The sequence below is a fragment of the Metopolophium dirhodum genome, chromosome 7 (assembly GCF_019925205.1).
Source record: "Metopolophium dirhodum isolate CAU chromosome 7, ASM1992520v1, whole genome shotgun sequence".
NCBI lineage: Eukaryota > Metazoa > Arthropoda > Insecta > Hemiptera > Aphididae > Metopolophium > Metopolophium dirhodum.
In genome coordinates this window covers 14555310-14571721 of record NC_083566.1, presented here as the reverse complement: position 1 = coordinate 14571721, position 16412 = coordinate 14555310, and the positions used below count along the sequence as shown (strand labels likewise).

Sequence of the window (16412 nt, the reverse complement as noted above, 5' to 3'; positions counted from 1 at the left end):
TATCTACCAATTCCTCATATAATTTATTCATTTCCCCTGACGTTGAACTTATACCTTTCACTGCGGACTTAACTACCGTGGTCTGATCTTTAAGTACATGTAACATACGTTCGTTAGTTTTTTCTATTTTATTTATTTCCTCTATTGACTCCCTTGCACAATCATCATCGCATACTCCGAATAATGTTTTCATTGCTGACCCTACGAAATTAATCAACCCCCGTCTTTTCCTATTTATATTCGTGGTTGTTTCTCCTACATGTTCTGTATACCTACCTATTGATTCGTACATTTTTTCCCGTTGGACCGAAATTTCTTGGAACATAATCTTAAAAATATTATCAAGTCTTGAGCATATTTCGTATGCCGACATATTAGCCTTACAAATATTAGACATTATATTTATTTCTGCGTACAGTTTATCGTGCCTACTATCGTAATTTTGTAATGGCAAATAAGTGATTAATTGCCATGTAGCACCTGTTAAACGCACCATCCCATAGTTCTCGTAATACATCATTGTTTGATTTCTAAATTCGTCCACTGTATACGGAAGCTGTCCTTGACTCATTGTTATTAAAATAAACCTAAAATTACATAATACACATTAGTTTCTAACTTATGTAAATTTGCCCTTTAACATATAAATCCCATGTCTTCCCCTCTTGGCTCTGGTTTCTCCAAATATGATATTCTGCTGTCACATTGCATAAAGAATTTCATCCATTTACCTCCATTTGGCCATGTGTACGACCTTTCTTTTTTCTCATTGAAGCAATTAAGTGCCGTACTTGCCATACGTTTGAAAATTACTAGTTGTTCTATTGACTCGCTCCCTGTTAGATCCGGAGGTTGCTCGTTCTCGTAGAATATCGTTGCAACACCCACCGGTCTCTCGCTGTCAATTCACAATAAATATCATTCCTACATATAATTACAACACACCTTTTACTCTTTTTTTTTTTTTTTTATTGTCATTTATAATCATACATTTTTTTTCTTAATTTTTTATTAAAACCTTAATTAATATATTTTTTTTTTTTTTTTTTTTAAATGTCTCAATTTATCCATCACTATCCGTAAAACTATCTAATTCTGACATATTACTATTTACATAAACATTTCGTCTACTTTCTAATTCTAATTCTGCAGCTGTCTGACACCCTTCCCATAATTCTAAATCTATGTTTTCATTATTCTCGTAAAATTCATCTTGAACTCGTTGTGCTAGGTTTATTAACATCCTTAATTGATCGTCTGTCTCTTCTCTTGTTATGATTGGTGGTACTAGTTGTTGGAATATTATAGTGGCCACGCCCACCGGTTTAGCGTCACTTTGAACCCGCAGCGGTCGATCTATCGCCCGGTGGTATTGGAAAGGCAAATCCGAGACAAACTGGTTGTTTGGTATGCAGAACTGTCCTATTACCCATCTACAAAAATTCGCCATTTTCGACTGCCTTTGGTTTGTAATCTCGAGACCATCCAGTCTACCGTACTGTCCATTTATCAAAGCATCGAATGAATGTCGTTCCCTGTAGATGAACGGTTCTACCCCCATATATCTAAACAACTCTCTCTCTTTTATGTATTGTCCTTCTTTTTTCAATACCACCACCAACAATCGACCCCCCGCTCGTTCAACTAACGCTAGTTCGTACACCGGTTCTGACCATTCCCTACCACTTAGTACTATGCCTTGTATTGTTCCGTCTGTGTCATTTGTTAGTATTGTTCGTATTTGTTCGTTCCTATAATTTTATTAATTTTATTAATTTCATATTCCGTAACTATTGATATCTTATTTAATTTCATTAACTATTCTTATTAATTAACTTAACTACTTCCATTTAATTATACGTTATTTTATTTTCAAAACTCTGTTGTTTCTATATTCGTGTTATCATTTATTTGGCGTTCTGTTAATATATAATTATTTTTATTTATATATTTATATCCTACTGTCATTAATGTTATTGTTATAATCAAAATTATCGTTATTATTATTATCATTGTATAATTTATTTCATTTCTTTTTCCCTGTTCTGTTTTAATAATATTGATTACTGTACTAGATTCTATTTTATTTTCGACTTTCCCGATTACTGTTACATTTTGTTTGTGTCCCTTCATCATTTTAGTGTACACATTTCTGAAAAAATTTTTTCGATAATATTCATCAATTGATGTTGTTGAATTTCCCCTATCGTTAACCATTTGTTTTAAAATTTTATAAACATCGATTTTTGGTGTCGTTGTTTTTTTTAACGTTTCGTTTGTAGATACTATTAATTTTTTATTCGCTTCCTCATTTGATTTGTTAATTTCGTGTATATATGTTGTTTCGTATTTCTTATCTTTCCCGCCTATTAAATTAATCGCACAAAATTTTTGTAAATAATATGTTCTAGGTGCATTCAACACCTTATCCAATCTAACATAATTATCAGATAATTCGCATTTTATCTGAATAGTTTCGACATAATTGTTTTCGTAGTCCAAATTTGGAATATAAAATTCATCATCTACTTCTCCCGTGATATTAATTAAATCCAATTGTCCTCTGAATTTTAATTCTATTACCTTTCCTATTAGATTTTCACTATCCGCCTCTCGTCCATTGAACGTTATTGCGATCAAAACCCTATAATAGTATTTTTTTTTATTTTATTATTAATTTATATTAATTATTTCCATTGTTAGCTGCGCCATGCTTTATTAGTATATTATTAATCTAATAGTAACTTTATCACCCTGTATACTCTATTCTACAGTTTTTTTTTTATTTTATCTATACTAGAATTAAATCGTTATTGCTATATATATTATTACGTATTTTTATTTATTTATTATTATTTTCTTTTTCTTTCTAAAGACTCGTGAGAGCTATTTCCTCCCTATTCTGAACGTCGCGTCGTGCTGTAGTAGTCAATGTTTGTACTAAATATCTGTACCTCTCTTTTCTTACTAATTTATAATATTTCAATATGTTCATTATTATTAACATCTTTATTATTACTATCATTCCTAATAACACACATACCATATATACATAATCTATTTCATTTTTTTCTTGATTACATGAAATTGTTTCATTATTTTTATTCGTATTATTGATTTCCTTATTAAAATTTAATGACTCCTTGTTTATTTCCGACTTCCGTTCACTTTCTGTCGTATAAAAATCAAAACTTGAATGTTCGTTTGTTTGTACTGGTTGCGTAGCACTATCTGCTACGTTATCTGAATATGTTTTTTCAACTTCCTCTAACCCCGTAATGTTTTCCATTGATGTGCTCATTGTTATTTTTTCGTGATTTTCGGTCATTTCTGTAGTACTAACGATGTGACTGTCTTCATCTATAGTCGCGTTTCTTGTAACTATTTTTCTTAATGTTTGGTCAGTCCTCTTCGTTGTTATCTCGTTGTTATTATTAATTATTGATTTATTATTATCTTCATTCTCTATTTCCATTTTTCGATTTATTACTATATAGTAATCTATTTTTCCTACTTTAATTTTTTCGTCTGTGCCATTCCCAGTTTTCACATGTATGGTACATGATTTCTCCAAAAGATACGTATATTCTCCCTTATAACCAACATTGTCAGCTTCTTGATATGGTGTATTACATATATACTGTAATGATTCTATATTACATCCTACATTCTGGAATTGTGGTACAACTATCCTATCATTTTGGTGATTTGATACTTCCACCATTCCTTTCTTAACTCCGATTCTGTTATTAAAATCAATTTTTATTTCTGATATTCCTTCGTACTCTGGTATATTGTCATTGAAACTATTTGATACTCCTTGAATTGTGGTACATAACCAACACAACCTATAATATATATATATTTATACTATTTATCATTTTACTACGCTACGACGTTCACATCCCACGTCGACTTTTATTATCCGTATTTTGCTATATTACTCGATTATTTAATTATTTATACATTATATCTATATACTTTTTAATCCTTTTATTTTCTATCATTTTATTATTTATTTATTTATTATATTATATAATTAATTATTCGTAGTATATTCAATCATTTTGTTCGTTATTTTTATCATCGCTCTCGTAATACTTTTTTACGTCATTTTTATGTATTGTTACTTTTTTTCGATTTCGCGATATAACTACGTTCTCTGAATCTAATACTTCCAAGATTTCGTATGGTCCCTTCCAATATGGACTTAACTTATTCCTTTGAGTATGATCTTTGAGTAGTACTAAATTTCCTATCTCTAACGTTTCCGTTTTTACTTTTTTATCGTAATATTTTTTACTTTTTTCTTTATTTTTAACTAATCTCTCCCTGGCTATGTGATGTGCTTCTTGTAATTTTTGCTTTAAATCATATACGTAATCGTCATAATTATACCTAGGTTCTGGATTTGATTTCAACCTAACTGGAATATTAATTTCCCTACCATACAACAACGCATACGGTTGGTATTTCGTGGATGTATGCTCCGTTGAATTATATACGAACATTGCGTACGGTAGCAACTCATCCCAATTGTTTAAACTTTTGCTCACATAGTGTCTTAAATACTCTGCTAGTGATCTGTGACTACGTTCAAGTGCACCGTTAGAAAGTGGGTGGTAACTTGAAGTCTTAATCTTATTAATTTTTAACAACCTACATACCTCCGTAAAGGTTTTACTAAGAAATTCGGTACCTTGGTCCGTTAAAACTGTTTCTGGAATACCATGTATACAAACAAAATTTGTCACAAATGCTTTAGCTACTACGTTCGCTGTATGACACTGTAAAGGTGTACCTAAACTAAACTTTGTCAAATCACATTGCATTGTCAATATATAATTATTGCCTAACCCTGTTGTAATTAACGGTCCTACAATGTCCAAAAATATTTTTTCAAATGGTTTTGTACTCGTTGTGGTAATAACCATTGGATATTGAATATGCTTGTTAGTGTTTTTATTTGTTTGACAAGCTGTACAGTTTTTTATATACCCCTTCACCTCGTTTTTCAAATTTGGCCAGTTAAATTGTTTTTTTATCTTCTTTACTGTTCTATTAACGCCACCATGCCCCCCTAGTTTCGAATCGTGGAATTGTTTAAAAATAATTAATTTTTCTTCCTCACTGAATTCGAACTTGGTGCAAATTATTATTTCTATATTTGTATTACGAAAAATGTATCTTATCATTGACCTAATTTTAGCCCAATCTAGTCCGTCTTGTCGTCCTAATTGATTCATTGCTAATTTATTTAACGAATGTTTTTCACAAAAATGTTTAAGATTCAATAATGCTATGTGTATGTTTTCATACGTCGTTAATTGTTTCTGTTTTGTCTTTGTTATTAAAAATATTATATATCTATCCCCATTTTTAAATTTTACTACGTCACCCAAATCTTTATTAGATTTCAACTTTTTGTCACGCCCGAATCGTGTTTTTAATTCATAATTAATACCTGATCTGAAATTATAATATTTTTCTATTTCCGATACTATATTATATTCTGACGGAGAGTCTATTAACTCGCCGTGTACTTCCTTAACATTCTTATTACTAATTATTGTCGTTTCTAATTTTTCTAGAAAATTCGTATAACTTTCGTCTTTGATTTCGCTAATATTATACATTCGCGATAATGCATCAACATTAGTGTTTAATTTTCCCATTTTATAAATTATTTCATAATTATATTGTTCAAGCTCGATACGCCATCTTGCCAATCTAGATAACGGATCTTTCAAATTAAATAACCAAGATAACGGTCTATGGTCTGTTAGTATTGTAAATTTTCTACCATACAAGTACGGTCGGAATGTTTTTACGCCGAATATAATCGCTAAACATTCCAATTCTGTCGCTGAATAATTACATTCTGCTTTATTTAATGTTCTCGAACTATAAGCTATTGGTAAGTCTGATCCTACTGTACCTTGAGATAAAATTGCTCCTAATGCTTTACCACTAGCATCTGTCGTAAGTATAAATTGTTTTGTAAAATCAGGATATTGCAAAATTGGTTCCGAACATAGTATTTCTTTTAATTTGTCAAAAGCTTTCTGACAACCTTCATCCCAATTAAATTTTACGTCTTTCCTCAATAGTTTTACCATCGGATTAGCTATAGCACTATAATTTTCTATGAATTTACGATAATATCCACTAAGACCTAAAAAACTTTTTATTTGCTTAACATTCTTAGGCACTGGAAAATGCATAACAGCTTCAACTTTCTTTTTATCTGGTTTTATACCCTCATCTGTAATTACATGACCTAGAAATAAACATTCCCGCTGTAAAAAACTACATTTATCTGGTTCTATTTTTAGATTATGAATACGTAATCGTTCAAATACGTTAATTAATTTATCATTATGATCTTGCAAGTTTTTCGCATATACTATTATGTCATCCAAATAAACTAGACATTTAATTCCTATTAACCCTGACAACACATTCGTCATCATTTTTTGAAATGTTGCCGGAGCTGAGCTTAAACCCATAACTAACCGTTTAAATTGATAATGACCTTGTCCCGTGGAAAAAGCTGTAAGCTCCTTCGAATCTTTTGATAATGGGACTTGAAAATAACCTGACTTTAAATCTAATAGACTAAACAGTTGGCATTGCCCCAACTGGTCTAATATTTCCGTAATATTTGGTAATGGGTGAAATTCATTTAAAGTTACGTCATTAAGTGCTCTAAAATCTATAACTATTCTGAACTTTTGTTTTCCCGAGGCATCCTCCTTCTTCTTAACTAATATTAAAGGTGCATTAAAAGGACTCATTGATCTCTCTATAATTTCGTCTTTCATCATTTGACCTATTTGTCGTTCTATTTCGTCATGTTGTGAAAACGGTAAACGGTACGGTTTTTTATAAATTGGTTTTAAATCCTTAGGTACCTTTATGACGTGCTCTGCCGCCGTTGTACACGTAAGATTATCCCCTTCTATATGAAAAATATCTGCGTAATTTTCACAAATTCTTATTATCGACTTTCGTTCGTCAATATTCAAATGTTCCGTCCTAATCAACGTTTTTATTTTGCTCGCGCGGTCAATGTCAATTTTGTTGTCATATACCGCGTTATCGATGTGTGCTACTATGTCATCCTCGTATGATATTTTACGAACTTGACCTACACTGATACTTTGTGTTACTTCTGATATATTTAACACACTTATCGTTATTTTTCCGTTTCTAACCGTATTATAAATATTCGCGCAATATACATCTGGTGACAATTCTTGTTTATTAATCAATATATTTTTACTATTCATTGCCTTATTTGTGATATCTATCTCAACTATTGTTTCCGAACGTGGTTCTAAAATAAAACATACATTATTTTCGTTTTCTACTTTATTTTCATTAATTGTTATCGTATTGTTAGCAATATCTATAACCGCATGATTATCCATTAAAAACTTGTGTCCTAATATTCCTTCACCTTCTATTGGAAATGTTTTGTTAACTACATAAAATTCTGTTTCGAATGCTTTTTTATTTATAATTAAATATATTTTCGCTTTACCTATTGTTGAGACTATTTTTTCATTAATACCCTTTAAATAAATCTTGTCTTTTTCGTTAATTTCTGTATCCCCTTTTAGTGCATTAATTTTAATGATATTTAATTCAGCCCCCGTGTCTACTAATAATTTAATTTGTTCTTTATTAAAACTAGGTGATTTTAAAGTGATATGATTTTCTATTAATTTAGTTGTGATGTGAAAACATCGTTTTGTGGCGATTCCATTATCTCTTGGACAAGCCTGACGCCCACTGGAACTTGCCCTTTGGAATTTTTTGAATTATTTTTCTCGTTTTTCTGTTTTGTAAAACAATTCGAAATTTCATGTCCTATTTTATTACAATAACTACAATGCAAATTCTGAACACCCGTATTGTTTCTACTACTATTACCACCTCCAGAATTACGCGCACCATTATCACGACTGGTGTTATGTGTATTTGCTCGGTCGTTTCCGCCTGGTCGACCGTTCGTTTGCCAGCACTCTCTTGCGATATGGTTTGTTTTCCCACACGTGTAACATCCAGTGTTACTTCTATTCTGATTACCAAAATTATTTCGCTGATTATTATTTTCGTTATAATTTTGTCTATAATTGTTACTATATCCGCCGCGATTATTGGAATTACTGTATCCTGTACGATTACTGTATCCGTTACGATTATTACTATCAAAATTACTGTATCCGTTACGATTATTATTATTAAAATTACTGTATCCTCCGCGATTAACATTTTTATTGAATTTATTATATCCGTCATTATAACCATTTCGATTATTAAAATTATTATTTCTACCGTTTTGATTCATATGACCATTATTACCGCGGTAAAATGTATTAATTTTACCATTATTATTCTGTTGTTTTGTATTCCCATTTACACCCTGATTTTCGTTTTTACTAAAACTTTGACTTTCCGCATTATTCTGTAAATTTTCTATACTCATCCTAGAATTATATTCGATTTCTTCGTCAAGAGCCATTTGTATACACTCCTCTAAAGACTTAGGACTTCTTGCTTTCAGTACTATATATAAGTGATTTGGTAAACCCGTCATAAATATAATCATAGCCTGTTTTTTCGTTTGGCTTTTCACTACAGTTTCCTCAGCTTTGTTCAACCCTACGGTACTAGCTGCACATAATTTGTAATATAATTCTTCGATTCTATTCGCGAATTTCGCTACACTCTCACCTTCTGCCATACGTGCCGTATTTAAACCTATTGATAAAGCCCTTTCCGAAATTTTATGCTCAAATGCCCCTTGTAAAATTGATTTTATTGCTTCCCAAGAATCTAACGTACGATACTTGGTTACCTCTAAAGCATTTCCCGCTAACTTAGAAGTTATAATTTTTAACAATAGTTGTTTATCTATCTCTGCAATATCGTTGAGTGCTATCTCACATGTATTTATAAATTCTGCTACGTCCTTTTTACCCGTGCAAATCGGAATCATAGAAACTGCTTTATCTAAATCCATCTTATGTTTTACGTTCGCTACTTTTTTCCTAGTTATTTGCTGTAATTGAACGTGTTTTACACCGGGATCAGATCTAGAACCTGATCTACCCGACAATTTTTGTTTTACACTTTTCTGAGGGGTAAGTACTTTACCTAACTCTTCTGTTTGACTTAAAGTCCTAAAATAATTTTTTCTAGTAACGTTGTCTATTCCTTCTATTATTTCTGTAGTGTCTATTAAAAATTCCTCTTTTATTATCCTATTTTTCCTTACTACTTCTTTTCCTAATTTTTTATTTTTAACTTGTTCTATCGATTCATCCGAAGAACTACTCTCAATATCTGAATTTCCTGATTCTTTATTCATATATATTCAATAATCACTAATATCATTTAAGAATATTTAATTTATTTAACTCGACATTTATTCTCATTATTTATTCTATATTTCATACCCGTACGCTTGTATTTACGTACACCGCGTCGTATTGTGTAGTGTATACACACACTCACACACACAAAACACTCGTATTTTTACGTAACTCTGTCGTTGCGTAATTTCTATCGCTCTCCCTACGATATATAACAAGCTTTGGATATTAAAATACCATTAACATTGGTTAGCTACTCCAATTTAATAAATATTTTATATCCACTACCTAATTTCTTATTAATTCTTACAATTAAAATCTAATTACTCTATTATTTTTTTACCAATTTAACTATCGAATATTACTATTATATTCTATTACTACACTTATTCTATGCTAGCCTTCCTATTACTTCCACTTGTAATATTTTTCCCAATTGATTTCTTTCAATCTAATTCTCTTTGTCTATAATTTTTCAACATTAATACTTCAATTCAATACACTTGTCTTTTAGACACAAAATTAACTTTATTTCAGTTATTCAAAAAAAATTTCTTTATACTTCAAAAACAAAAACTCTTTATATACTCTTTATATTTCAATATTTCAACTTCAGTATTCTTCTATATTATTCACAAAACATCATTTAATTATTCCATAGGTACCTATATTTCTCAAAAATCTTCATTTATTCAACAATTGACTATCAATTAATTCACTTCAAAATTTTATTTCAATAATCCCTTTTTTTTTTTTTTTCTCTAATTATTCATCAACTTTTATCATTTATTCAATTGCTACGCGTGCATTCATATATATATTTTTCCCAATATTTTTTTCTATCAAATTCTATATTTCCTCTATTACTTTTTCAATTAACTATAGTATTCCCTTACTATTTCATTTGTTGATTCCTATTTAATTCAACCATTTATTTCAACACAGATCAGTCTACCGCTGTCTATTTTACCACAATTATATATATTTCTTTTTCAACAGCTTATATTTTTTTTTTTTTTTCCTTTAATATATAATAAGATTTCTTATTATACGCACCTTCACCAATATCTAAACTAAAAAATTTTTACCGCTGGCTTCTTAAAAAAAACCAACGTGAGACGTGTACCCAAGCTACAATTCTAATTATTTTTATAATTATTATTAACTCACATTACTCCTGCACCTACTGCTCTGTTCATATTTTTTCCTTATTTTGTCTGCTTGCCTGTCTTGAATTGTTCGTCGCTTCCCGGAGTCGTCAAGGGTGATCGGTCCTCGACTGTGACTTGAAAAGTTGCCTCCGTGTCGTTGATTTGAATCGAGCTCTGCGTCGCTGCTGCACTTCCTCCGCTGATTTCTGCTGCTTTGACTGCTCGACTCGCCTCAATTCCTTGGAAGTTCCGTACTCGACTGCGCCAGTGTTATGGTCTAGGAGTTGAGTTAACTGCCTAGCTCATAAAGTTGCAGGTAGCAAGACTGATGGATGAGGAGTTCTTCAGGTAGAGTTGAATAATAAGACTGATGTAAGTTATTTAGGTTTTTTTATTGAAAATTGTTCTAAGTACAATTTGAGAATTTATTATGTTGCCGTGCGTGAAGGTGCTCGCCTGTACTATGGTGCTACACGTCTAATCTACAGGCCGTTTCGGGTCTGGTTTTATAGGGCCTCCTGCTCTTCTACTTCCCCCCTAGTCTATCGATAACTCCGTGGATTTCACAGGATGCTGTTTACATTCCCACGCCTGGTTAATCGGAGAGTCGTGTCCGTTTTATTTCGTTATCATGTTTTGCCGTATATGGTATACGCTATCCGACAATATTTAGATACTGTGCATTATATATATATATATATATATATGTATAGTTCGTAAGCAAATTCTAAATATTATATTCATACATTTATGATTAAAGCGAGGTTGTAAGACTTATTAAAATGCAAAAGACCGTATTGCCCTCTTGTTATATTTCCATAGGCTTTCTAATTGGATATATGACTTTGATTTATTTTAGCCGAATTTCTACGTGCTGATATTTATCTAATCTTTATGTTGCCAAATGTGGCCGAAGGCGAAACGAGCACAATAATACATTATGCGTATTAGGGGGTTCGTTACAATTGCATTCTAATCGAATACAGTAAAATTACATTATCCTGTCCCAGCCCCGAAGGGACGATGGACAAACATCCACCACCGAAATGCGATGACCTACTTTTTTATATTCACTTGCCTATCACATTAAACAACAATTAAATATAATTTGTTTGGCTAAAATTAATTAATTTATCCTATTACTGTAATACTAATTCCTAATAGTAAATTAAATTAGGTAGATAAATCACAACAATATTATACAATTTATTTAGTAATATTATAGGCTGACAGACCGTCTTCACTCAAAATCGTCATTTGTATACAATGATAATTGAATCCAAATTTAACACATCCATTACAGTGACTCTCTAGTGACACCAAATGTACAGCATCTACCTCAGTTTCTATCTTCTTCATAGCTGTTTAAAATTTATTTTCTGTAAAATTCGAGTTTAATAAGAATATAAGATTCATTCTACCATTTTAGATACTTAGCTGAGCGATGAATGTATTGATTTTACAATGATGTGGTTTTTTTTTGGTTTGTGTACACGATAAGTAATCGAAATAATGCTTTGATTTTCAACTTCAGTATCTTTTCTGGTGAGGGGGCGTCAGGAAAACGTCCCGTGTCGTGAAATAATTTGAACGCACGTGTGTTTTATGGTAATTACGTTCCTGTCTTTTTATTTAACTTTAATATATTTACATGAATAGAGTTAAGTAAAGCGTCGAGTTGTTCCGATCAGACTTAAGTAAGTGGACCGGAACAGTCGGTGATGCTTAAGTGTAGTTGGGCCGAGGCCGGACTCTAATTACAAGTTGTGGGGCATAATAGACGATGCGTATCAGAGATTGACCGTCTCCGGTATAAGCTTAATTAAGCGGTACTCCGGCGGCGAGTCGAATCCGGGACGGTCAACTTGAATAAGTGCCGTGGGTATAGTGAGGTCGCAAAAAAAGGTAATCTTGAATGACGGCAGCGCCCGGTCAAGCGTCTGTATGATTATCGTTCTCGGGGTTCGGCCTGCTGTCGTCAGAATTGAGTCCTTGAGTCTGTTAGTCCGAGCGGTTGATGGGTGAGTTGGTCGCCGGGGAGTTCCGCCGGTCGGTGATGACCCGTGTCACGCCGGACAGACAATCGGTCGCTTTCTCGGGGCTTCGGTCATCGGTGGCTGCGCTTCCGTGGTCTGTCGTTCGCTGGTCTCCGGGCGTCCAATCTGGGGTGATTCGTCGGTCAGGAACTGCGGGTGTCGCACCGTATAGATACGTAAGTCACCGAACATTCAGAAGAGAGCGCCGTATGGTCTTCGGTGTAGGAAATCGCCCTCCAATCTATCGTCACTGCAATAACAGTAGTAAGCCGGGTGATGACACCTGGGGTTCGTAGAACGATTGGTTTCGATGGTTTGGGTGTGAAATAACTAAAAAACGCGGTTGATATCGAAAAAAAGTATATTATTTTTATTTATTGTTTGAAAAGAATTATTATGGAAAATTGACATACTAGCATATATATAACACGATAGGAAAGTACTAGTAACGAACGGGACTCGAACGTGTGGTATAAGACAATACAATGCCAGAATTACTCCGACTATTGTACTATGGAGGTCTTTTACATATCAATCGGGTACAATGCCGGAATAACTCTGACTATTGCACCATGGATTGGATATATACCGCACGTTGAGTCCGGGAGGGAGACTGCCTTTCGAGCCGTGCAAGTCTGCCTGGGTAGGTCTTGCTCCGGCGCCGAGAAGGCATTAAATGGTATCGGTTCGACCTGTGCTTTGCCCTTTTATACTCATCGCGAGGTGGCAACGGCGTACTGCCAGGCGATGGATAAAGCAGTCGTTGCGACCGGTCGAACGATGTACAAAGCTGGACAAAAATAAGAGGGACAATTAATAACAATTTTAATGAGGTTGATAAATATTTGGGTTGTACAGATAATGATAATTAAAATATAGATAAAAATAATTTAAGTGATATATATATATATATTCGTGGAAACATACTGCCCACCTTAAAGGCTTCCGCCTTTAATTCTGTGGAAGTGGACAGAGCTTGATGGCAGGACGTTTGAAAGTTCCCGAGGTTGTTTTGACGGTGGCAACACGGTTGATTCCGTCGTTACCTGGGTGAAGTTGAACGATGCGGCCCAGTCTCCATTGAAGTGAGCTGGTTGGTTCCTTAATGAGAACTAGATCATCTTGACGCAAAGCTCCATTGTCCTTTGTCCATTTCACGCGTTGTTGCAAAGTATTGATAAAGTCGCTTTTCCACTTACTCCAGAAATGTTGGTGAATATCTCGGAGGAGCCACCATCGCTGCATCTTAGATATTGGAAGGGTTGACAAATCTGGATCTGGAATAGTCGTGCTGGGTTCGAGGGTCAGGAAATGGTTTGGCGTTAGTGCGTGGAAATCAGCGGGATCGTTGCTCATCGCACTCAACGGTCTGGAATTTAGAGTTGCTTCGATGCGCGTTAGACAGGTACTTAGTTCTTCGCTGGTCAGTCGGTGGTTACCTATGGATCGGTACAATAATTGTTTTACGGACTTGACACCTGCTTCCCATAAACCTCCGAAGTGAGGGGCTGATGGTGGATTGAAGTGCCATTGAATCTGCTGTGTAGAGAGATGATTGGTTATAGCATTTTGGTACTCAGAAACTGATTTGAACAGTCGAGATGCTCCCACAAAGTTGGTACCACAATCACTATAGATGGCCTGGATTGGTCCTCGGCGAGCAGCGAAACGGGTGAATGCCATAAGGAAGGTTTCGGTCGATAAAGTGGACGCGACTTCGAGATGAAGTGCTTTTGTACTCATGCACACAAACAGACAGATATAAGCATGACTGACCTGTGCGTTTCGTGTTCTTCTTTCCTTTAAGGGTATAGGGCCTGCATAGTCTACTCCAGTTGCGTGTAATGGCTTAATCTGCTGTAAACGACAAACTGGGAGGTTTCCCATTGTCGGTTGGATGTGTTTTGGACGCACACGATAGCATGAAATGCATAAACGATGATGGGACCTAATAACTTGACGTGCTTAGATTATCCAGAACCGTTGTTGAATGAGTTGTTGCAATGTGGTTGGGCCTGGATGACAGTTTTCCTTGTGGTAGTGGTGAATCAGTATTGACGTAAATGGATGCCTCTTTGGAACCAAGGCAGGATGTTTTTGTTCATACGGGATTGATGCATGTAGAATTCGTCCACCAACTCGAAGAATACCAGATGCATCCAGAAATGGGCTGAGTCTCCGTAGGTGAGTGCTACATGGCTTATTTGCTGTTAGTAGGCGTATGTCGTCGTTGAATGCGGACCACTGGACTGCTTTGATGATGGCATCTAGAGCCTTATGTTGTTCCGTAGGGTTTAAAGCGGTTGTTGCTGGATAGGGTTGCTTAAATCTAAAACAGTATCCAATTATTCTCACGATTTTGGTTAATGATGAATACCGGTCGAACAGACGGTCGAAAATGTCGTCTGTCTTTGTTGCTGTTAATGCGACCGTGAGTCGGGACTCTGGTTGGCTTTTGTTTTCGTCAGGTATGGAATGGGTTTTGGGCCAGCTGGTGTGTTCATCATATAAGAACTCAGGTCCTCCCTACCATTGTGGATGGTTGAGAAGTTCAGATGGAAAGAGACCTCTCGACGCACAGTCAACTGGATTAACCTTAGTCGGGACATACCTCCATATGGAAGGTGTTGTGAGATCCTGTAATTGACTGCTCGATTGGCGACAAATGTTGTCCAACGGTGTGGGGATGACTTTATCCATGCTAATGTAGTCATTGAGTCTGTCCAGGCATGTGTGCATGTAATGTCAATGACCGGAGACAACACATCAATAACGGATTTCAGCAGTTTTGCCGCGAGTAGTGCGCCACACAGTTCAATGCGTGGAATGGTGACGCGTTTGAGTGGGGCCACCTTAGATTTTGCTGTGACTAGGTGACATACGACACCGGTAGATGATTTTGTGCGTAGATATATGGCAGCTGCGTACCCTTTTTCCGAACTGTCGGAGAAGGCGTGCAGTTTAATTGAATCGTTGGTGTCAGTCGTGATGCGTCTGGGTATACGGAGTTCTTGGAGGCATGGTAACTGGTCTCGATACTGTTGCCATATGTTATGAGCATTGCTTGGAATGACATCATCCCAACCAATTCCTGCTATCCACAGTACCTGCATCAAGTGTTTGGTGAGAAATGTGACAGGAGATAAAAGACCAAGTGGATCGAAAATGCGTGCTATTTCAGACAGCACATTTCGCTTCGTAGGTTTGACATCTAAATATCGGATTGTGTAACGAAAGTGGTCATGTCTTGGATCCCAATGTAAGCCGAGCACTTTCAGTCCTGTTTCAGACTCGTCATCAAAGCTAACTGAAGATAACGTGGAGCGTGCTTCTTCTGGAACAGCATTGACTACCTCAGGAGCGTTGCTGGCCCATTTTCGGAGTATAAAATGACCACTTGAGAGTAATTTTGTTAATTGATCTTGGATGTTTAGAGCTGATTGTATAGATTCTGCACCAGTAAGAATATCATCGACAAAGGTGTCGGAGTGTATAACTTGTGATGCAATGGGATGTGTGAGTTTGCAAAGTGTGGCCAGATGTTGTAATGTTCGGATCGCTTGAAATGGAGCCGATGACGTTCCGTATGTGACAGTACGCAGACGATACTCTTCGATACTATTTTCTTGATTGAAACGCCATAAAATGCGTACGTAATCTCGGTCTGCATCGCTAATGAGGATCTGACGATACATTTGTTTAATATCTGCAGTAAACAAGATTTTGTGTAAACGTGATCGCATCAGAATATGAGATAGGTCTGCTTGAAGTTTTTGACCTGTGTGCAAGCAATCATTCAGAGAGATGCCAGCAGAACTTTTTGCTGATGCGTCGAACACTAC

At 34.9% G+C, this 16412-nt stretch overlaps 3 protein-coding genes across 3 annotated transcripts; all 3 read right to left on the bottom strand.

Annotated features, from left to right (window-relative positions):
- Positions 1-7441: 7441 nt before the first annotated feature.
- LOC132949274 (uncharacterized) lies at positions 7442-10358 on the bottom strand. The gene is given in 2 exon segments (XM_061020071.1): positions 7442-8344; positions 8346-10358. Coding segments are annotated over 2 exon segments (1503 nt in total). The 5' UTR covers positions 9380-10358; the 3' UTR covers positions 7442-7875.
- A 3163-nt stretch (positions 10359-13521) lies between these two features.
- LOC132948431 (uncharacterized) lies at positions 13522-14457 on the bottom strand. The gene has a single exon (XM_061018879.1). The coding sequence runs from the start codon at positions 14455-14457 to the stop codon at positions 13522-13524; it is 936 nt and encodes a 311-aa protein (XP_060874862.1).
- A 78-nt stretch (positions 14458-14535) lies between these two features.
- LOC132948430 (uncharacterized) lies at positions 14536-16265 on the bottom strand. The gene is made up of 2 exons (XM_061018878.1): positions 15001-16265; positions 14536-14899 (listed from the first exon to the last, which is right to left on the bottom strand). Exons 1-2 carry the CDS (start codon positions 16263-16265, stop codon positions 14536-14538), a joined length of 1629 nt encoding a protein of 542 aa, XP_060874861.1.
- Between the last annotated feature and the right edge of the window lie 147 nt (positions 16266-16412).